At 51.9% G+C, this 22,701-nt stretch overlaps 6 protein-coding genes across 6 annotated transcripts; 3 read left to right on the top strand and 3 right to left on the bottom strand.

Annotated features, from left to right (window-relative positions):
• Positions 1-45: 45 nt before the first annotated feature.
• GT037_004350 (uncharacterized protein) lies at positions 46-1,116 on the bottom strand (the record flags this gene model as incomplete). Its single annotated transcript, XM_038929397.1, has 1 exon — positions 46-1,116. One exon carries the CDS (start codon positions 1,114-1,116, stop codon positions 46-48), a length of 1,071 nt encoding a protein of 356 aa, XP_038787669.1.
• Positions 1,117-1,450: 334 nt separating this feature from the next.
• On the bottom strand, positions 1,451-5,888 carry GT037_004349 (rna-directed rna polymerase rdp1; the record flags this gene model as incomplete). Its single annotated transcript, XM_038929396.1, has 3 exons — positions 1,451-4,380; positions 4,428-5,062; positions 5,113-5,888. 3 exons carry the CDS (start codon positions 5,886-5,888, stop codon positions 1,451-1,453), a joined length of 4,341 nt encoding a protein of 1,446 aa, XP_038787668.1.
• An 845-nt stretch (positions 5,889-6,733) lies between these two features.
• On the bottom strand, positions 6,734-10,261 carry GT037_004348 (uncharacterized protein; the record flags this gene model as incomplete). The annotated part of the gene is made up of 4 exons (XM_038929395.1): positions 6,734-9,700; positions 9,747-9,847; positions 9,913-10,063; positions 10,187-10,261. The coding sequence occupies 4 exons, from the start codon at positions 10,259-10,261 to the stop codon at positions 6,734-6,736; spliced, it is 3,294 nt and encodes a 1,097-aa protein (XP_038787667.1).
• Positions 10,262-11,721: 1,460 nt separating this feature from the next.
• Positions 11,722-15,461, top strand: GT037_004347 (d-lactate dehydrogenase mitochondrial precursor; the record flags this gene model as incomplete). Its single annotated transcript, XM_038929394.1, has 14 exons — positions 11,722-11,991; positions 12,048-12,240; positions 12,288-12,396; positions 12,452-12,548; positions 12,636-12,670; positions 12,720-12,821; positions 12,873-13,160; positions 13,219-13,240; positions 13,296-13,503; positions 13,558-13,882; positions 14,226-14,251; positions 14,300-14,557; positions 14,610-15,341; positions 15,394-15,461. 14 exons carry the CDS (start codon positions 11,722-11,724, stop codon positions 15,459-15,461), a joined length of 2,733 nt encoding a protein of 910 aa, XP_038787666.1.
• Positions 15,462-16,057: 596 nt separating this feature from the next.
• On the top strand, positions 16,058-17,032 carry GT037_004346 (ribosomal protein s4e; the record flags this gene model as incomplete). Its single annotated transcript, XM_038929393.1, has 3 exons — positions 16,058-16,130; positions 16,196-16,559; positions 16,684-17,032. 3 exons carry the CDS (start codon positions 16,058-16,060, stop codon positions 17,030-17,032), a joined length of 786 nt encoding a protein of 261 aa, XP_038787665.1.
• A 1,378-nt stretch (positions 17,033-18,410) lies between these two features.
• Positions 18,411-20,700, top strand: GT037_004345 (pali-domain-containing protein; the record flags this gene model as incomplete). Its single annotated transcript, XM_038929392.1, has 3 exons — positions 18,411-18,603; positions 18,666-19,887; positions 19,938-20,700. 3 exons carry the CDS (start codon positions 18,411-18,413, stop codon positions 20,698-20,700), a joined length of 2,178 nt encoding a protein of 725 aa, XP_038787664.1.
• Positions 20,701-22,701: the final 2,001 nt, after the last annotated feature.

Below are 22,701 nucleotides of genomic sequence, written 5' to 3'. Positions count from 1 at the left end.
GATGTAGCTTCATGAGCCACTCCTCGGGCAGCGAAATGCAGGGTCTCAGCCCTCGCCGCCAGCACCACGCTCGAACACCCTCACGCTGCCATCGCTCTTGACTTGATATAAAAACTCCTTCCCCTTCCCGCCATCATCGCCTTCCTTGTTCTCTTGGATACCAAAACCTACGTCAAACCATTGCTTTCTCTGCTCAGTAATGCGTATCACACCGCTAACGTCCCTCGCAACACCAGTGTCCAATATCCTTACGCCGAGTATCCTCGTGCTCATGTGTGCGCACTTGACAAGCAGGTTGTGATGCGCCACTTCGAGTGGCTGGGGAGGTGTGGAGAGGCTGAGGAGCGGGTTGTCGGCGTGTATATGCGTTAGGACATGCGATACATTGGGTAGCATATGAAGCTGTAGCATAAGGGAGGTAAAGTCAGAGGGCGTGATTGCTGGGTTCAGCGCGAGGAGTATATCGGGGTTGTCGAAGATGAGGAGCGTCTTTCGTTGAGTGGCTGACGTAGCCAGCGAGGCCACGGCGCGAGAGATGGTCGTCTTGATGTCGGCAACCTCAAGGCTCTTAAGTGTATACCGGCCTGGCGTGCTCTGAATGGCGCTCACTGGCGCACTCGGGGTGTTGGTGGCTAGAGCTGAGGGAGGCGGCCCTCTCGCAGGCACTATTCGCCCAGGCGGCCCTCGTGCAGGCAGAATCTGTGGCCCTCTCTGCGCTGGTGTCGCATTTGACACGGTAGCTCGTGGTGATGTCTGCGCACTGTTCTGCGAGTCTCTGCTGGGCGTGCTGTCGTTGGTCTCATGTCCACCAGCAATCAGTCCGTCAACAAAGGCGAACCGTCCCTCCTTGGCCAGCTTCTCAACATCCAAGGCTGCGCTTTTTCTAGTCTCTTGCCTCCAAAAATCATGTTCTCTCATCCATGAAACGAGGACGACGTTGTGTCCCTCGCCCCCACCATCTTGCGGTGCCGCGGTGCTCAGCGCATTGCAGAGGAACCGGATGAGCAGCCAATTCGCACTGGCGCCAAGGGTACTCGTGAGCAAGAGGATCGAATCGTCGCGGGGTAGCTGGACGTAGGGTTGTAGGAGCGGTGGTATGCGCGTAGAGGGTGGCATCGTGACGCAGGCACCAAGAGGAAATTACGAGTTGCGCATCGTGTGCTGCTTATCGATACCACGCGTCATCATAACTCTTGTTTTCCCCGACAACATCACGGCTAATACCAACGAGTTTTTTTCTTCATGATTTTCTATTTTCTACTTTTTTTGGTGCTTTTATCATTTTACCTACTTTGATGGCGGACAATCAAATCGCGCATAGCCTTAATCCATCCAACTTCATACGAGCCTTGAAGACTAGCCATAAACGCCAGCCAAACATCTCTGCATCGTGTGGCAGACATGCTGTAACTCTCATGTTACTTTTAATACTGCATCGCCTCCATCCGGCTCACCCACCTCCATCCTTGCTCAGACCAAAGTCCAAATCCAACAAGTCCCCATAACGCGCGATTCCTGCTTCGGTTTCGACAACTCCCATTTCAGTCTCTGCAGCTATGCTCGCTCCGACGTGCTTCTTATGTCGGGTTGGCATAACTTGAGTAATCAAAGAGTCAGGCTGACGTATGATTCCGCCATTCGCGATCTTGCCTAGCTCGCTAGGAAACAGCCAGGGGAAAGATATAAGGGGCATATGCTCCTGCTCCATAGGCCGCACTCGAACTTGTTGACCGCCCACAGTCTTCGTCTTCGTTCGGCACTCGACCAGTGCTGCCTCCATCTCTTTAGCGGTAACCGTGTACATTGCAACAACGAATTTCTCTAAAACATTCCCGTCGGTGATACCTCCGATAGCTAGTCCTGCAGCAGCTCGGCACTGCTCTCGGTATTGTGATTTGAAGGCTCCAATCGCCTTACCAAATTCTTCTGCGAATTTGTAGTCTCTGCTTTCGTGATTGTGTAAGAGGACAAAGACTGACCAGGCTTCAAATTCGGTCTGGATACCATGTTTGGCCATCAAACGGCGCATGTACTCGTCATATGATGCCTTGAGTTCTGTTGCTTTACTTAGCATGTCGTCTTCGAGTTCGAATGCATTCATGATGCGCTCGTCAAATGGGTTCTCCCACTGCGGCTTGAAGTCTACCAACTGAACCTGATCATATAGCATCCCCAGGATCTTCTTTGAACGATAGATCCGATTTTCTGGAATATGCTTCTTCTCCATGAAATGTGGCCACTTCCACGGCCTTAACTCACGCGTCATCTCAGCCGGCAAGCCGCTCTTCGGGAAATCGACAGCCTTGGAGTGCAGCTCGGCCAAGGCTAGGCATTTCTCATCGTTTACACCCTCGGCTTGAGAGTCGGCTTGTGCTAGATGCGCGTGCGCTATCTGACCAAGAGAGTCGTTCTTCATGTAAGTGACGAAGAATTCTCCGATATGCGAAGCGGTGATTGGGTCTTCGGTTTCAACGGGCTTCTCAGCCGTGAAATCCATAGGTGGTGCGTTGACAATTTCGGGTATCAGGTCGGCGTCCCACAGTACCATATAATCATCGCCATCAAGGTCACCACCGGAACACATGTTGGCGAGATCTCGATCTCCAGTCTGAGGCAGCACGACAACATTCTTGAGGTGATGGAGCATCGGCACATTCACTGCGCGGACCACTCGAAGGTCTCCTGGATGCAGTGATGGGTTTCGCGCCAGGATACACACGCCTTCAACAATCTTGTAGTGGCCCATCTTGCTGGTGTCGTCAACTTGTAAGAAGATCTCTGGGAGTGTTGCCATCTTCTCACTCCTCGTAGCATCAAGTCTAGACTGGGGATCGTTCATGTGACCTCGAAGCGTTGCTGTCTCGTCGACACATCCAAGCACAAATGCACCATCTTCAATAGCGATACGAGCCTTTTCCTTAAGATTTTTAATGGTGCAAGCCCTCCAGAGTTTAAGAAGAGACATGATGAAGGGATCTTGGGCTTTCATGAACCCATCCAGTACCATGCCCGCCATCGTTAGGGTAGTCTGATTCATGTCGATGTGCTTCTGAAGCTTCTGTAAAGCCAGCGTTTGATCTACCATAGCGTTCTCATAATCGTTGATCATTTCCTGCTGTTTCCTGATGAAAACGTTATCGAGTACACCGAGACATGAAAGTACGATGATGATTTGACGATTGAAGAATGGGGTGGCAAGGGATGACGACCGGATGATCTCGAGACCGTGGTGGGGTGCAGCAAACTTTTGTTGGCTCGGTCTGATGTGGACCTCACGGCCAGTGATCTTGGGATCGAGTGCAAGCACTCCTTTGCAACCACCGAGGCGAAACTGGAACAGAGACGGCGGAGCATCGAATGGCAGTCCGAGCTCTTGGGCAGCCATTTTAGCTAAGAAGAGCGATATCTTACCGACTCCGTCTGTGAAGGTATAGCCGTTGCGCGTGATATCAGGAATAGCTATGACCTTGACGTTGTCTGGCATCTCGCGGGTGGTCGAGAAGCATTGACCCAGACGAGCACCGAATTTTGCCACAGTCTTGATGTGACTGAAGTCTCCTAGTGCGACACGGATGTCATCAGCAGACTTAGATGAAGTAGGTGCGTAGAAGTATGCGCCGTGTTCGCGAAACTGTGAGTTGCCAAATGCTAGAAATTCGTAGTATCTTCCTGCGACAACGATGCCATGTTTCATGGCACGGAGTACTCTATCGAATGTAGCTTCAGCTCTTCCGTTTGGCATATTGCGGAGTTGACCTTCGGTTTTTTCATCGGAGAACTTTACTCGGATGAACCTATCACTGTCCGCAGCATGCTTACGAATGATGCGATTAGAAGTCTCCATGATAGGTGATGCGACATGCATCATGGTTGGAGTAATCGTGACCGATCGCTGGAGGACGCAGTAATTAGGAACTTTCTTCTCGAGGTGTTTGACCCGGATGTTGAATATCTCCATCGGATCGTAGTACGTGTGTTGTTTGTCGACTACTTTCTCAAGTATATAGACAGCACGACGAGGCTCCAACGCCGCGAGCTTCTCCAGGAAGTCGCTCGTCATGTTATGTTCTTTCAAGTAGCCATTCGACAGGCAAGCCTCGAGCTGATACCGAACTGGGAAGTTGAGATGAATCTGACCAGCGAAGAGGTCGTCGAATACTGATCCCTTCGAAGTGGGCGTCGATCCAAGATGCGGGTGAGTGCCGGATATCTCTTCCTGTAGCAGAGACCATAGAAGCGATGCAGCCTTTTCTTTGACTGTGTACTCCTCAAGGTTCTCAATCATAACGCCATGATCGGCAAGAGCATTACTGAATTCCTTGAATTTGAGCCCATTTATGACTGCTGCGTCGAAGCTCATGCGATAAGTGGTCCATCGGCCTGCAGTAGTCAGTCAGGTACTCATCAAGAATGCTAGCAAAGCTTACCAATATCAATAATAGCTGTGTCCTTGTGGTTCATCAATGGTGAATCCTGTAACGTCTTCTTGATCGTGTTGTTGACTATATCAGTCGCTCGGAACCAGGTGCCCCAATCGTTCCAGAACTTCTCTTCAGAGAAGCTAGTGTGCTTTGTTCCATCCCCAAGGCTTTCGCCCTCCTTCATCTGCATGTAGAACTGTGGTGGAGAGTCGAACGGAATGACCAAAGCCGGTCGACCTGTGATCTCGTTGGTGGTCTGGTAGATACGCGAGAGTAGAGGGATTGGCAAACGAAATCGAAACTTGCGCAGCTCATCATCAATATTGATAGGAAACTGAACATCGAGCTCTTTGCGGGTTAAGTTCAGCATCACAGAAGGTTTGAAGTCTTCTGTGGTGTTTGTTGTGGCGGCGGCTGCTTCATCTGACGAACTTAAGGTACACATAGCGATCATGCTCTTTTCTGCGACCCTGACGCCGAAATCGATCCCCTGCAATGGCAAGATGTTAAACTCATAGTATGTTTTTGTGGGATTAGCAGGGCTAGGAACGGTCTTGACATGGGGAGAAAGTGTCTCGGATCGTATGAGAGCGGCACCGAGACGTAGGTTCCGATATGGGATAACACCGAGAGGGGGAGGTCTATCAACGAATTGTTAGGATTTATGTGATGCTATAGAACGTACACTTACCGGAAGATCACATAAGCGGTATTGTCTCGAGTGCCAGGGACCATATCGATGCTGAAGACGGTGCCAAACGATGCCATCGTGCGATAAATGTCCTTTGTCCAATAGTTCTTGGGTATATCCAAAAGTTTGATCTTGCCTTCCTGGTTGTAGGCCCAATTCTGGGCTCCATCTCTCAGCATTGGTCGCTGTAAGTTGCGCTGATCGACCGAGTTGTAGCGTGGGCGGTTATCTCCGTACTGATGAGATGCTCGAGTAATCTGTCTCGGTGGGCTGTTAATTGGTGACCTCATGATAGGAGGGTTTGATCCAGTACGGGTACCCGCAATGTATGTCTCATTGATATTGTGGCCGTTCAAGTCGAACGAAGAGATCTGTTTGACAGGCGTAACAGGTGATTCCACACTGGCTGATGAATTGGCCAACTGCTCGGGAGTTGCTACACGATTTTGAGGAACCTGAGTTGAATTTGAACCTGGATTGGCCTTGAGCGTCGGTCGATTCGGGTTGTGCTGGCCGTTGGAACTACCAGAGCTGTCGGAGTATGTACGATCGCCACCTCTACCACCACGATATCCGCTGGGGCCGCTGCGTTGATTGCCACGGTACATGTTGCGGGCGACGAAAGACCTCTCACTGTTAGAGCTTGTCTCCGACTTCTGTCCAATATTGCCAGTCGGTTGTCGGTCTAGAGTGTAGGGTTGTGTTGATGTGGGAGTGTTGTTATTGAAGGCAGGAGTCGAGTCAGTGGGACCTTGATTAAGAAGATGACGATCCATGTTTGCTTGTCAATGCACTTGCCGTCGCTCTGATCTCCAGGGAATGGCGGTAGGAACAGTCGGTGTCGGTGACGGTGACGAGCTGCCAAATCGAGAGTGACCGCTACTTCAGGAAGGCGCAGTGTAGCGGTGCCGAAGCGGCTGACTAGAGGAATTTTGGAGGCGTATACCGATGACACCCGGATTTCGAGAGCATAGAATGCGACAATGGAAGTCGTTGTTTGCTCGAGGTGGATGGGCAATTAGACGAGCGTTTGCTTATAGCCGTTCTGCATCCGGTAGGAGCGAGTCGCGACAGGTGTGCGCGATATTTACCTAGTGACGATAGACTGGAAGTCTTGGAATTCGGGGGCTAGAAGATGGCTTGTAGCTGAGAGGATTGTCGAGATGGCAGCAGCGGACAAGGCAATGTGACAGGGCAGCTGGAGTAGATGGAAAACCTCAGAGGAGCAATCGGATGAGGAAGGCGCGTGGTCGAATCCAGAGCTACTACTCAACAATATGTCTGAGTCGAGATGAGGTAGTCACGAACGGGGAGCGACCTGAGAAGTTGAAAGATAATGGCTGATGTAATGATGAGTTACGGCAAGGCGCAGGTGAAGGAAGCAGGTAGCCGTAGGGTATAAGAAGGAGGACAAGATCAAGAAAGGAAACTGAGAGGAGACAAGGCTAGTGTTGAGGTAAAGCTGTCGGAGGGTAAAGGTGGAATTAACACTTTGAATAAGGATAGACCGTTAGGTATCTCAGAACTGTCAAATGTCTCACGCACCTTGTATCAAAGTGTCCCTATCCAATATTTGCAGATTTAGTGGTTGGCCATGTCATATTATGCTATAATTCTTTGCTCACAGTTCAGCCATGGTCTCATCGTCTTCCACTGGCATACGACCAGTCCCAGACATAAAGCCTGGGGTGAGTGGCGTGCCTGTCGCAAACTCATCTTCGACGTCGAAATCTGTCTGCTCAAAAGTCCGAAGGCTGCCTGTGGACTTTCTGACTGACCCAAGTTCGCTAGCTGTACCTTCTCTCACACTATCTGGTAATTTGAATTCAGCAGTTGTGTGGCGGCGATTCGGCGATACTGGCCTCAAAGCACGCTTGCTTGATGACGAGTTACGTGAGTGTGAGACTGGCTTGGGTATCGAATCCGGTTTTTGGGTGTACGGCGTTTGCATCGTTGGCACTTTGAATGCTGGCCTTGGTCTCGCACGTTTAGGTGTTGGCCCGCCGCCTAGTGAGGAATTGGAGTCGGCAGACGAGGCGAAAGACGCATTTGTGACATGCTCATTGGCCTGGTCAAGTAGTTCCTGGGTATCCGCCTGAGCCTTTGACATGCCTTCTTGAGTGTTGATAGCTGACTTCCGCCGTCTGTGAGTTCGCGGCTCGCGTACAGTTTGGGGCTGAGCGATCTCTTTGTAGGTTCGAGAAGCAGGCCGAGCCGGCCGCAGATGCATAGCCATCATTTTCTGAGCGGTCCTGAATTCTTCGAGTTCCTCCTCCTGCTCTCTGCAGAACTCCTCGAGTTCTAGGGTTCTTGCCTCTAATGGTGGTATCGAGGCTTGAAGGGATTGAACGACGCTACGGGTCTTGTCGTGATCATATCTCTCTTGGCGAGCGCTATTCTGAGCATTGTACAGCTGAGCTTCTAAATCTTTGCGTTCGTCTTCAGCTCTTCTAGCAGTGACATTTATATCGCTGGCATGCTTTGCTACAAGCTCTTTCATCATTTCTGCCGATGATTCTTCAAGCTCTTGATAACTTGTCCGCAAGACATGTAACTGTTGAATAGCGTCCTCAAGCTCTTCTACTTTTTCTTCCAATTGATGCTGATTTTCCATTACCTGTGCTTCAAGTCGTGCAATGTCATCCGATTGTCGAGAAGCCTTTCCTCGTTCCTTTTGAAGCAAATCTTCTGCTTCGTGGCTACGATTCTGGTGCTGCCCGCACTGAGTTGTCAAGTCTTCAAAGTCTTTCTTCTGCTGCGCTTGGGACTCTCTGAGCTGGTCTATAGTGGCGCTCAGCTCGTGAATCTTCTCATCACGAGCGTCGATAGCCTGTTTATACTGCTGTGTCATTGAGCGAAGCTCTGACTCTACTGCGCTCGATCTTTCGTAGGCGGCATTCAGAGTCTCGCTTGCGTTTCGCTTTGACGCCTCAAGAGAGGTCTCTGCGTCTTGGAGTCTGGAATACATCTGATCCTTCTCTTTGGTTAATTCGGACTTTTGCTGCTCTAGTTGCTGTTGGTCGTCTTTCAAATCTTGCAAGTCCTTATCCAGGCCGTCTATGTGATCGATGTAGTCCTGTCTTTCTTGACGTAACGACTCAATCTGATCTTCAAGATGAGCAGTTTTTTCTTGAAGCTTCACAGACCTCTCTTTCTCTAGCCATAGCGGCTCTTCGACTGTGTTGCAGCGCGTCTCGAGATCGCTGCAAATCTGTGCCATAGAGCGCATGACAGCATCTCGCTGGTATTTGCTTTGACTTTCTAGCTCCGAATCGAGACGTCTTCTCCAGTCTTCTAGATGCTGGCCTGTGTGTTGTGTGCTTGCTTCTTCAAAGAGAGAGATTGAAGGTTGGTTCAAGCTTCCCATTGAGTGCAAACAAGCATTCAACACTGGAGGAAGGTCTCGCTGTTTTTTGATAAGAGCAGTGACGACGGCTTGCGGTATCTTCGACTCTCCCGGTTCTGCCGTAAGAGCGATGGTGAGTAGAGAAGCGATTGTGGCAGCGACTAATCGCCTACGCACCAATGCCGCATGTGCGTAGCAGCCGGTACCTTCTTTTGTTACAGTGGGATGGGCTAGGTTCGTAAGTTTCTCTTGCAAAGTCTTTGATGACAGTGCACGCAGCACAGTAGTTCGTAGGATGCCAGACGTCATCGTAGCAGTGGCCAGCTCATCGATAGTGCCAATAAGATTAGAAGCCTCACGGGAGCCTGGCTGTGAAGCACACGCTGCTAAGACACCTGAGACGAGTGCCAAGATGGTTCCCTCCTGGATATGCATTGCAAAGGCTGGCAGAGAAACCGCAAGAAGCTCGGCAAAGTTTTCGGGCTCTGCTATACGAGGAGCTTCTAATAAACACGCTTCATAGCGTGAGACAATGTCTTGCGGTAAGTCCAGATGGGAACTCGAAAGTATGCCAAGGAATGACATAGCCTCCAACTGAATAGGTAAACTCGCATCAGAGCTCTGTACTTTGGAAAAACACTTGCTGTACAGGGTGGCCGCAGAGCTGCTAGATAGATGCCAATTGTCCTTTACATCTTGGCCAATGGACTGTAAAGCTCTAGATGCGATGCGTATACCCTCGACTGCCTCGTCATCTTTGATTCCTCCTCGAAGAACCCATACCACGTTCAAACAGGTCAGTTCAATGGTTTTGTAAGAGTCTTTGGTTGAACCGAACAACTTTTGGCCTGACGGTGTTACCCAATGTTGCTTCAGCCTTTCCGTAGATGTCGGCTCCTCATCAGTAGACGGGCTTTGCAGTTTTCCAACTTCTTCAGGATGCTCTGTGAGTAGTACTATACCTTCCGCCCATAGGAATAGCATAGAAGATTGTACAACTCTCTTAGATCTGAGTATATTGCACAACTCTGTGTCGAATCGATGTTTCGAGTCCCTCGGAAGAAGGCTGTAGAGCCGACGACATGCTCCATTGAGCATGCGATACACTGATCGCAGTGTATCGTAGTTCGGTTGCTGGGTAGCGTGTTCGAAAACATTAAGGAAGAATGTCTGTGCTGCAGCAGGTAGTGGAATCGCCTTAGGCAATGGACGAGAGAGGAGAAGCACACATAGTTCGGCATGCTACATGAGGTTAGACAGGGATATACTTCCAAGTTTGTATACTGACCTGCTCAAAGTCGGACTTGGATGAGCTTGCCTTCTTCAGCAAAGTATGAAGAAGTGTCGGTCGCAGGACCAGTAATTCATCTCGAAATTCTGGCGCATGACCTAAATTAACTCGTCAATTCTCATTGCGTCCCCGACGTTGGAGCGGACAGCGGTAAGCTGCTTACACAAAAGATGTAGCACACGCAACGTGTAAGCATTCAAAGGCAATGCATCGAAGACGATCCTGGCCAGCCTGTTCACCGCACATGGTGACCGGTCTTGGACACATGATCGGATAGTCGGTACGTCTGCTCCAGCCAGGAGATCGTATAGATGCTGTGGAATCTCGCGTCAGCTCAGCAATGATGGAACGCATATGCAGCGAGTCATGTGCTCGGGCTCGAGACCAGGCTAGTGGTGCGACGCGAGGGCGTTGAGAAGATGAGGGGCAATGCGTACGGATAGCGAAGGGGGGTATGGACATTCGATAATCCTTGTCAGTTCGGACGTCAGCTTTGCGGTGATATCCGCCATGTCGGCTGAGTCTGCTTGAGTTCGGAGATGGGCCGGATAGTCGTTGTGGAGCGCGCTCGTTGTGCATATGGAACGCGAACGTGTTTGCTATCGCGTTCTCCTGACAACCGAACTAGGCGCCGACATCACCGACTTCCGCATTCGTGTCAATGCACGCGACCATGCGACGTCTCGCATCCTGTGCTCGCACATGCACATCCATGGATGATTCTCGATTGACGTCAGCCATCTATGAATCGTACAGCCGCTGTGCGCAACACTGCTAGTCTTGCAGGCGTGGCGGGGCTTGTTCTATTCTCCGCTTACATATTGCTTCCCATTGGCGGCATTAGAATGTACGCTTCTTTGCTTTTGGCAGCTCCTTCATTGCCTCGCGCGTGATACTCAGCGCTGTGCTATGCCACTCAAGGGGGTACTATACGATGCTATGTTTCTATACTATAGAGCTGGCCACCTCGAAGCTGAAGCCGTTGCCGCGGCATCTACGAACATCCCCGAGCGTTCCGTCCTCACCGGCAAGCAAAGGCCTAAAAACGCGCGTGGGGTGTAACAAGCGTCCCTGTGCAGCATGTTCCCCCACTCGCTCGATTGTCAGCCAGCGTCTGGGCTGCACAGACAGGAGGAGTAAAGTTTAGTGAGGTAATCGTATCACGGTTGCCCAATAGACAGACCATGGCAGGTCTGCCGCATCCCTCAGCTGCTCCACAGGGCTTCCAAGCTCCGCTCTTGAGCCTCAAACGCCATGGGCATCGGGTATCGAGGTTGGCAATTGTTCCTGGCATACGCCTCTTCTGCTACTTATCTCGACCTCGAAAAGGAAGCATACAGTGCAGCAGTGCACCTCGCAGAGTTCCAGATCCACAGCTCCGGTCCTCGTCTGCAGCCGTTCGGGGCCCTAGCGAACGCCTCGTCACGCGACGGCATGCCGTTCGGAATGTCATCCAGCGTCACCTGTCGCCACGATGCATCTCCAACCAACACATTTGCTTGTCATCGCCCTGGTCTTCCCCGCAATCACCTTGCGTGTATTCAAGCCCCCTTGCAGGTGATCATGCACGACTTCATTTGCTGCGTGAGCCGAAAAATTTGATACATAAAATCGGGAATCTAGTCAGCCTCCCACGCTATCACTGGCTCGTCCCACGAATTCTGGGACGTGTATTGCGACTTTACCTGTGCGTTGGCCAAAGACGCTCAAAGCGATACCCGAAAGAACAATCGCGCCAACTGCGTTTAGACTGAGATATCTCTCCCCGCTCTCACTGTGCTTGCCGTCCGGCTTCTAGATCCACAAAATGCGTACGGCAGCCTTGCTACTATTCTCTCATCTCCTCTTCCCTCACCCTAGTTCGGTAAATGCGCCCTGATCGATATTTAGCGGAGGCGGGTTCGACTTTGAGTTTCATCAATCATCCCGACAACTGATTGCATCTTCTTCTCTTCTTCGTTGTTGATTTGTCATGTTTCGCCAGCCAGCAGCGCGACTGAGGCAAATAGCCTCACCTTTGCTCAAGCGAGGAGGCGCTCGAGCACGTACCGGACGCGAGCAGACATTCAGATCCGAACATTCTCAACGGCCATTTTGGAACTCAGGAAGGGTCTTGCTGTTTTCTGCCGTCACCGGCACAACTACGTACTTCTATGGCGCCAACGATGAACCTCACAGGATTCAAATGCCATGGCTCAAGTCCTCAGGACCTCAATATGCGTCCAAACACGAGATGGAGAAGGTAGGTTCGCGAGTCGTGCAAAGGTTCGCACGCATCAGTCACTCACCTGGATGCAGGCGATTGAAGAATTAAGGACAACACTTGGAGAAGATGCGATTAGTACCGATGACGAAGATTTGCACAGACATGGATACTCGGAATGGTCGTCCATTAACATCGACCAGCTCCCAGTTGCGGTGGCTTACCCAAAATCTACGGAAGAGTGTGCCTCGATCGCCAAGGTCTGCTACAAATACAAGATACCCATGAGTATGTTTACGAGGATAGGTGAAGAAATGGGTGTTGATAGCGTACAGTTCCCTATTCTGGAGGATCAAGCCTTGAGGCCAACTTCTCGGCTCCGTTTGGCGGAATGAGCATCGACTTCTCGTTCATGGACCAGATTGTGGCCTTGCACGAAGATGAGTAAGTGCAGAATTCGCTCAGCATACCAAATCTACGATACTAACATAACCTGTAGTATGGATGTCGTAGTTCAGCCTTCGGTACCCTGGATGAGTCTCAACGACCAGATCAAAGACTCAGGTCTGTTTTTTCCAGTTGACCCCGGTCCATCGGTACGTTCTCATGTGTTACACTACATCGCGACCAACAAGCGGAAATCCCAAAGCGGAAATCCGAACCTATGTTAACGGACGTGGCAGGCTCGAATTGGAGGCATGGTTGGTACAAGCTGCAGGTGAGGTCGCCGACCGCTGGGGACATGGTTTCCATAGCTAACGTCACAGTGGGACTAACGCGGTGCGATACGGCACGATGAAGGATTGGGTCATCAATCTGACCGTAGTCCTCGCGGACGGCACAATCATTAAAACAAGACGCAGGCCTAGGTATGCAAGATGATTACAATTTCCGATATGAGAATGACTAAAAGTCTCTAGGAAATCGTCTGCCGGTTACAATCTTACCAACCTCTTCGTTGGCTCCGAAGGAACACTGGGCATAGTGACCGAAATCACTTTGAAACTCGCTGTAGTTCCCCAAGAAACCAGTGTCGCAGTTGTGACTTTCCCCACAATTCGAGATGCCGCAGCAGCAGCTTCCAAGGTATTGCGCGCTGGAATACCAGTAGCTGCGATGGAAATCATGGACGACGTGCAAATGGGGGTGATCAACAAAGCCGGATCAACGACCAAGAAATGGAAAGAATTACCGACAATGTTTTTCAAGTAAGTCGTCAAGATAACCGTTTGACATGTGAAAGCATGAACTAAGAGCCGCACACAGATTCTCGGGAACCAAGGCAGGGGTATGTCAGCCCTATGCGGCCTGCATTTACCCAGAATGAAACTGATTGTATGTAGGTACAAGAGAACATTGAGCTGGTGAAGTCCATTTCAAGGAAACACAAAAGCGGAGATTTTGAGTTTGCTGTCAGCGCCGAGGAGCAGAAGACACTATGGTCGGCGCGCAAGGAGTCTCTGTGGAGCATGTTGGCGCTCCGTCGCGAAGGTGACGAGGTGTGGTCAACGGATGTCGCGGTGCCTATTTCCAGACTGCCCGACATCATCGGTGTGTTGTCACGCTAAGCTTAATATTGAAGCGGCTTTGCTGATTTGTCGACAGAAATCTCGAAGAGGGAAATGGACGACCTCGGCCTTTTCGCGAGCATCCTAGGTCACATTGGAGACGGCAACTTCCACGAAAGCATCATGTACAACAGCAAGGATCCCAAAGAGCGGGCGGCTGTGGAGAAATGCGTTCACGACATGGTCGACCGTGCGCTTCAGATGGAGGGCACATGCACCGGCGAGCACGGCATTGGGTTGGGAAAGAAAGCATCACTGGAAAAAGAGCTCGGCCTAGACACCATCAACGTGATGAGAAGCATTAAGGGCGCATTGGACCCGTACTGGCTCATGAACCCAGGAAAGATCATGGACGCTCAGGCGTAGAGTTGCATACTGACACGGCACATTTCTTCTCGTTCTGGTTCCTTGGGGAGCATCCATGGGGAGGAGGTCTGACATTCTGGTGCATTTGTTAGGGCATACATAGATTTCTTAGCATCTCAATCATTGAGTACCATTCTGGCTTGGTAATGAAAAAGTACGATTTGCGGCAAAGAGATGACTGTTCAAGATGCTCGCACGCATGGAGGCCTCCGTGATCGGCTGGCGTCGCGTTTTCCACCCCACTCCCCGCGTCATACCTGAACTTTATGGACTCCATTGACTCAATTCCTCAACACCAACAACCACTACAATGGACGCTGAAAAGTTTACATCTCAAAGCAAGAGCTTTCCCAAGAAGAAGTGCGGTCAGTGTAGTTTTTCATTCAAGAGATTATTGACTAACTGAATTGCAGGTGTGCTCGGCGCGACTGGCTCGGTCGGCCAGCGCTTCATCCTCCTTCTGGCACTACACCCACACTTTGAACTACACGCTGTTGGAGCATCTGAGCGGTCAGCTGGCAAGAAGTACAAGGATGCCGTCAAGTGGAAGCAGGCGCTGCCTTTCTCCGAGCGCATTGGAGAATTGGTGGTGAAGAAATGCACACCTGAAGAGTTCAAGGACTGTGACATGGTCTTCTCTGGACTCGATAGCGATGTCGCCGGAGACGTCGGTAAGTAAAGGCGCATGCGCTCAGAGTAAGAAGGATTTCTGACGCATTTTAGAAATGGCCTTCCTCAAGTCCGAACTGGCCGTCTTCTCCAACGCAAAGAACTACCGCCGTGATCCTCTCGTACCGCTCGTCGTTCCCACCGTGAACCTCCCACATCTCGATGTCATCAAGCACCAGAGACAACATCACAAGCTGGAGAAGGGCTTCCTTGTCTGCAACTCGAACTGCGCAGTCATCGGTCTCGTCATACCATTCGCAGCACTACAAGCGAAGTTCGGTCCCATAGATCAAGTCTCAGTCGTCACAATGCAGGCCGTGTCTGGCGCTGGCTACCCCGGCGTAAGCAGCATGGACATCATCGACAACGTCGTGCCCTTTATATCAGGCGAGGAAGACAAGCTCGAGACGGAGGCATCTAAGATCCTCGGCAGCGTCAACGACGACGTCACAGGATTCGTAGACCAGCCTATGAAGGTCTCCGCAGCATGCAACCGCGTACCAGTACTTGACGGACACACTGCATGCGTATCGCTACGCTTCCAACGCCGCCCGGCACCCAGCGAGGAAGAGGTCAAGCAGGCAATGCGCGAGTATGTGTCCGATGCGCAGAAACTGGGTTGCCCATCAGCGCCTGCAAAGGCTATTGTGGTCATGGACGAGGCGGATAGGCCGCAGCCAAGACTAGACAGAGAGACAGATCGGGGATATGCTGTCAGTGTAGGTAGGATAAGAGAGGATGAGGCAGGCATCTTTGATCTCAAGTTCGTCGCACTTAGCCACAACAGTAAGTCTGACTTGCACCTGAAGGTATCCGGGATATTGCTAACTAGTCGCAGCCGTCATTGGAGCGGCAGGATCGTCGATATTGAACGCAGAAGCGGCGGTACTGAAGGGCTATGCCTAGTGTCGATACAAAAAGATATAATTCAGGCCCAAGAAGAGTTCCATCGTATGTTTCCAAGAGTTGGGAAGTGCCTAAGAATCAAGTGCTTTTTCAACATGATGTGAGATGAGACGTCAATGATACTGTTTCGTACCACAAAAAGCTGCCATCGTGATGCAGAGGGATGCACCGATATTGCGCTGTAGCTCAGCTAATATGGTACGGCATTTTCCATTTGTTCCGTTAGACGAGTCTTTGTGAATGTTGCGCTGCGCTATATCGAAGAGAGAAGCTAAACATGTCTTTGGAGCAGAGCACTCCTTCCTACTACAGCAAGGCGTATCAACAGCTATGTAGACGTAAGAGCTGTGTAGACATAACAGAGAATCTAGAAGTCTACAGCGTTATTAATTTTCACGAGTTTTCTTGTTAGATGCTAACGTGCACTGTAAGGTAGGGCTCGTGTTGGTGATGCGGCAATGGCAGGCGCGCCGGACTTGGTGGCGCTAGCCTCTCGCCTAACACTAGCGTGCGTGAGCAAATATCGCACACTGGATCTTCAGATCTCAAGACAGGAATCCGACAACCTCGACGACTAACCTCACACAACAGTCAAAATGGCCCGTGGACCCGTCAAGCACCAGAAGCGCCTCAGCGCGCCCTCGCACTGGCTCCTGGACAAGCTGTCCGGTACGCGCAACGCCTGCAATCGACGCAAGATGCGACATGGCGAGATCAAAACTGACATGTTGCAGGTGCCTACGCTCCCAAGGCCTCGCCCGGTCCTCACAAGCTCCGCGACTCCCTTCCTTTGATCATCTTCCTCCGCAACCGCTTGAAGTATGCGCTCAACGCCCGCGAGGTCAACGCCATTCTCATGCAGCGTCTGGTCAAGGTCGACGGCAAGGTCCGCACCGACTCCACCTTCCCCTCCGGTTTGATGGATGTCATCTCCATTGAGAAGACTGGCGAGAACTTCCGCCTGATCTACGACACCAAGGGCCGCTTCACCGTCCACAGGATCACAGACGAGGAGGCACAATACAAGCTCGGCAAGGTCAAGCGCGTCCAGCTTGGCAAGGGCGGAATTCCCTACTTGGTTACGCACGATGCGCGAACGTAAGTTCCCGCTCTATCAGCCGTTGGACCACAGTTTGGGCTAGGTGTCTGAGGGAAACCTCTTTCACCAGGCATAAGACCAGGGTCTGGCTATGTCAGAATTGCTGCTAAAATTTTTGTGTAGAATCCGCTACCCCGACCCCGCCATCAAGGTCAACGACACCGTCAAGGTCGACCTCGCCACTGGCAAGATCACCGACTTCATCAAGTTTGACACTGGTGTCATTGTCATGGTTACCGGTGGTCGTAACATGGGTCGTGTCGGTGTCATCACCCACCGTGAGCGCCACGACGGAGGCTTCAACATTGTCCACTTGAAGGATGCCGTTGACAACGAGTTCACCACTCGTGAGTCCAACGTTATCATCATCGGAAAGGAGAAGCCATGGATCTCTCTGCCCAAGGGCAAGGGTGTCAAGCTCTCGATTGCTGAGGAGCGTGACCGCCGCCGGGCTTACGCCATCGCTCACTAAACGTGTGGCGGGCGTAGTTGTAGGTTAGCATATGAAGTACCCATGAGTTCATGACCATAGGTGCAGGACTCGGATCCTAAAATTAAGGCGTTCGTGATCACCTATGGGGAGGTTGATCGGATCTGGCGTATCTGCATTTCCATACGAATACCATGTGAGGTCTGAGAATCAAGCAAATAAACACTTCCATCTTCCCCAATAAAATGCTCTGAATGGACATGCTATATGTGGAGTCGTGCAGGCTTTGTGACGGCTCGGGTCGCCTTATTACACGGTAGGGGGTTAGAGGCGAAAGACTTCAGACAAAGAGGATGTCGCGTGGAATGCGATAAGTGTGGTGATATAGATTGGTGGCGTTTGGCTGATCCTTTTTTTCCTGGGATCAGGCTGGGGTCGATAGGAGGGCGCTATGTTTGTGCACTGTTTCGAGCAGATAAGGCATTGCAATGTATAGAGCCGCAACGTCGACAGAAGCAAATTCATGCCCACGATGGGTGGTGTTGATGCTCGCTGCGCTGCCTCAGAACTAGGAAGATGAGCGTCTGTGTGTTTCAGGCGTTGAGCAGCCTCGTCTGAAGGACAAGGACACAAGAGGCCGGCGTTGTGTGTACCTGGAAGATGACAGTGGGGCGTGCGACTAGCGAAATGAGACGATAGATATCCTTGTCATAGTACTCGGGAGAGCAGCGTGGACGCGCGTGGGACTCCGACTGAGGCTCCGAAGACAAGCAGAGTCGCAGGGTAAGACACGGTTGCTGCGCGGGCCAGGGGCGTGACACGATGGCCTGGTCGTCGTGAAAGAAAAATAGCGCCGTCGAGCGACTCCTCCAACAAGCATACATCCACTGCGAGACTTGGTCGACGTCTGCTGCAACAAGGTGTCAATGGCTCGATAGTGTGCCGCCTTGCTACCAAGTTTATTGCAGCGACTAGCCTGGCATAGCTCCAACGTTCGCTCCGTCGCGCAATTCACACCCGCCATTGGCTGCGCGTCCGCTCGTTACTTGCGCTGCTGCAGCACCGTCTGTCGCTCCTGCCTCCAGCTCCGCCCACCACCTGCCCCCTCGAGCCCACCACGCTTCCCCGCAACCCCCAAACAGCCCAGCGAAGGCCAACGCGGACCAGCTGTGTGCCGTATCGCGGCCTCTGCCACTGTCGCATACACGCTTCGAGGTACCAATGACACAGCAGGCATTACCTGTGTAACCTCACTCGTCGCTCGTTTCACGTCGGGAGAAAGAGTCGCGCCCCAGGCACGTTTACGACTGCGCCCTGCTCCTTCACACTCTAGTTCTCCAACACCACGCCGTCGCATCTCGAGAGCCGGTCTCTGGCGAGCCGGAATTCCACGCCCTAGACTCTGCTATCCTTCGCCGTCATGTTGCGCCCTGCGACCCCCTTGTCTATACTATTCTTTGTCGCATTCGTGCTGCTGCTGCTCTCGACGCTGTCAACACCCCTCATCAAGAGCATTCCCCTCGCTACCTATCGTGGTGTTCACTTTGGAGTCCTCGGCTACTGCGAGAATGGCGATCAAGGCTGCAAAGGGCCCATGATCGGGTACAACACAGGTATGGCTCGCTATAAATATATATCGTATATATGCAACCAAGACGCTAACAGTTGGATACAGAGAAGCTATTTGCAGGCGAAGACAGCTCCGACTTCTCACTCCCATCCGCCCAGCGCCATGCGCTTTCTTCCATCCTCATCGTGCACCCTGTCGCAGCTCTCATGACGCTGATATGCTTCGGTCTCTCCGTTGCTGCCCACTTTCACTCGCCCGCTCATTCGCCGCGCTACCTCCTCGCCCTGCTCATATTCACGTTCCCGACTCTTCTGGTCTCACTGCTCGCTTTCCTCGTTGATATCTTGCTATTCGTTCCGCACGTAGGATGGGGAGGATGGATTGTGCTAGGTGCTACCATCATCATCGTCGCAAGCGGAATCGTCACCTGTGCCATGAGGCGCACACTGGTCAGCCGCAAGGCGCGTAAGAGGCGCATCGCCGAGAACGACGACATGAATGGCCAGACCTACTACGCGAACCGCAACAATGCAACCGTCACTACCGAGTTTCCCAAGGCTGAATCACCGCCCCCTCTTTCTGGTGAGACAATGACTGGCGGTATGGCAGGCGGTAATGCGGCCTACTTTGATTCCTCCAAGCCATCGCCCAACGACGACATGCAGCCTCTGAACCAGCGCAACCCTTCGCTCAAGACGGTTAGCAGTGGAGGAGATCGCTCTGAGAACATGAACCCGCCAAACCGTGGTCCCTCTGGTCGTCGACAGCCAATGGATCAGTACGGCAACCCTGTTCCACCCATGCCAAACGACGGATTCGCCATGATGAACGGTGCTCCGCGCGGAAGAGGAGGTCCAATGAGGGGTCGTGGAGGTCCACCAAGAGGCGGGCAGTATGGTGGCCCAAGAGGAGGAGGCTACGGTCCAAGAGGAGGCATGCGAGGACCTCCACCACCAGGATGGAACGGTGGCGGACGAGGTGGACGACCTCCGAATGGACCTCCGATGCAAGGTCAGCCACCAATGGGACGCGGAGCGCCTCCTCCAGGATACAACAACAACAACTTTTACAACCAAGGACCACCACCCCGTGAGCAATCACCATATGGCAGAGCACCTCCGCCTGGTCAGGGACCACCACTGCCAATTGGCCAAGCCATTGAGATGGACAACCGCACAGGAACGCCTCCAACAAACTATGGACTGAGGGAAAGTGACGGCGACGTTGCAGGCATGCTCGCTCTTCAGCAGGGTGGCTTCCCTGCTGGTGCACCCCAAAGGCGACCATCTGATGGGGTCATGAGCCCAACCAGCGAATATTCCACCGAGTGAGTACTACGTATCTTCGAGTTCAGTGTATTTTGTTAACGTTCAACAGTGAATCCGCATTACGGCCACAGCCCCTACAACAACAACAGCCGCCTATGCCACAACAACAGCAGCAATACATGCCAGTGCGAGCAGGATGGAATCAACAACAGATTCCATCAGATCAAACACTCAACACTTTGAACAGCAGTAGCCGTGGCCTATCGCCAATTCAAGACTCACCTGTTGAAATGCCTGCTCAGCTATCCCAGCTTGGTGGGCCCAACAGGCCAGAACGCAGTTCCGACTACTATGAAGATGTGGATCCCAGGTTCGCAGAGCCCGCACAAGCTCAAGCACCTCCACCCCTACCGAGCTCTCTCATGCCCGGTGGTTTCGCTCCACCCAACCCCAACTTCCTCTCAACAACAAACTCCAGCGACACCAATCTCCCACGCAACAGTTCCTACGACGACCTCCCAGAAGGCGCTCGCTCACCTGCCGCGAGTGAAGCCTCACATTTCACCTCCGTCTCACAACGTCCTGTCAACCCCAACTGGCGACCCGAGATGGGTGCTGCAGCCGGTCAATTTGCGCCTTTCCCAGGCCCACGTAGACCCATGCGACAGGAAGACGTCATCCTTGAAGCCAACGCTGCTAACCCCGACTTTATGATTCCTGGTGCGGGTCGCGGTCGCGGTCGAGGACGTGGGGGCCCTGGTGGTGGCAGAGGAAGAGGTGGTGGAGGCATGATGATACCTCCTGCTACTATGATGGGACCAGGACCTGGGCTGTCGAATCAATCGAGGTATCCAGGTGCTAATGCCATGTAGGGATGGCATCTGAGTCTCTTACGGTAAAGGGATACCTTTTGTTCCTTGACCTCTTTTCTCTTCTTTTCTCTCTTACTCTTCTGAGGTTCTCTTCCAAGGTGTACAAAACTTTCCGTTTGCATCTGCACACTTGAGCATACCTTAATTTCTAGTCCAGCAGCGAGCTGTTCACCCTGGCCGCTGCCACTCAATATTTTTCTTTTTCTACTTCTTCCGCTGGACCGGATCGAAGGGAGATGAAGATATCTCTACTCCGCCAGTCCTGAGCTTCAACGTCCTCATGGTAGCGGATACCCCAGCCGACTTTGTCGACTTTTGGTTGCATTTTGTTGTTGTTGGTTCCCTTTCACGAATACACATGAGCGCTCTTCGTCCTCTTCCGCTTCTGCTTTTCTTGTTTTCTCATTGCGAAAGGGTCAGGTAAACGATTAGCCCTGGGGATATGGGCGGACTATTGCACTTTTAACAACGAACTCCCAAGTGAGGGGACGCGGAAACTGTTTTGGGGGAATGGACTGTACATAAGCTTCTGATGGAGAACTTGGGTGGATGACTGTTGGTAGGGGTTGCTTGGATGCGTGAGTGGATGATAGGAAGATAAGATAGTGAAAAACCAATGTTAAAACTTTTACACAAATGAGGCAGCAATGGCATCACTCGCGCAGCATGTGTTGTCTTTGGTGATACATGACTATAGCAGTCTTGGTGTGAACCACAGAGTGTGCTAACAGGCCGAGTCCAGTCGTATCCTCTCCGTCTCACGTTCGTATGCCGTCGTCACCCATACACGTACACGGATTCATACTGTCAAGTCATAATGGGGCCGTACACGAACCACGTTATTCATCTTGACATCGGAAAGCGCCCCTATATGCCGGACATAAATATCCATCGCATGTCGTGCAGTAGTAGCATTCTAGGCTTATCGCTCCCAGCAACCGTCTCGGAATACATTCCGGATGCTATCGTTCGTTTGTTGAGCTGCGTGGCTGAAGATAATACTGTCGTTCAACCTCCCGGCATCATGAAGAATTTTCCGTCGGATGCGATCAGCTGCGGACGGGCCATCATTGCGTGCATCTCCGGGGGAATTAGTGTTCTAGCGCAGGACTTCCCCAGACGAGAACTCACGATGTCAAGCTTGGCATTACACATCGCGCACTTTGGAATGCACCGTCCCCAGATTTCTACCCCAGGATTTCTGCAACGATGCTTTTGTCACCCTTACCGCCATCGTATCGAGTTTGCGGGGTATCAACTACTCGGTAGTCGTGGCTGCCGAACTCTACAGAAGCTCGCGACGTGCCTCGTCACGAAGCCACTAGCGATATGCAATTGCTTAACAAGAGCCCGATAGCCTGGCGCCGAGCAAGGGAAGAACTCGACAAGCAGTGCAGTAGCGCAGTTGGCAACTGCCGATCAAGCAGAGCCTCCTTGGAAAAGATAACGGTCCCTACACCTTCGTGTGCTACACCTTGATTACGAGGGCATGAGGCAGCTTGTGTGATAGGTCCCTTCGTTACGAGGCGGTCACAAAGGCGGTTCTTCCTTCAGAGTCATACCGATGTGTGCATGCACTGATACGGATTGGCCTGGACACTGCCTTGGTTGACGCTCCGACATCGTCATGGGGCATGCGCGCAGACGTGGCTTTATCTTGGGTTGAGGTATCGTGAAGCAAGATGATGCCGCCAGTGGAGCCAAGCGCCAGCGCTAACCACACACAGTTATCAATTCCACTTCTTTCATCCCACTTCTGGTTCATTGTGGGGTAGCCGTTGATCAGGCTTATCTCCAGACTCTCAACATGCTCATGATGCTTTTTCAGCCATAATCTCCTTCACGAGCCCGCTGTAGATGATAATTCCAGGCGATGCGGATAAACTATCCATCGCATGTCCAACTTTTCCGCTCTGCGGGCGTCCTCCCATAGAGGGGTTTAAAAGCGGAAAACGTCAGTGCGAGTTCAAGTGGCTGGCCAATCAGCCTCACTCCGATGCA

This window comes from Alternaria burnsii, assembly GCF_013036055.1.
Source record: "Alternaria burnsii strain CBS107.38 chromosome Unknown 698, whole genome shotgun sequence".
Taxonomy (NCBI): Eukaryota; Fungi; Ascomycota; class Dothideomycetes; order Pleosporales; family Pleosporaceae; genus Alternaria; species Alternaria burnsii.
Note: the sequence above shows the minus strand (reverse complement) of the source record. Positions and strands in the feature narration are given on the sequence as shown.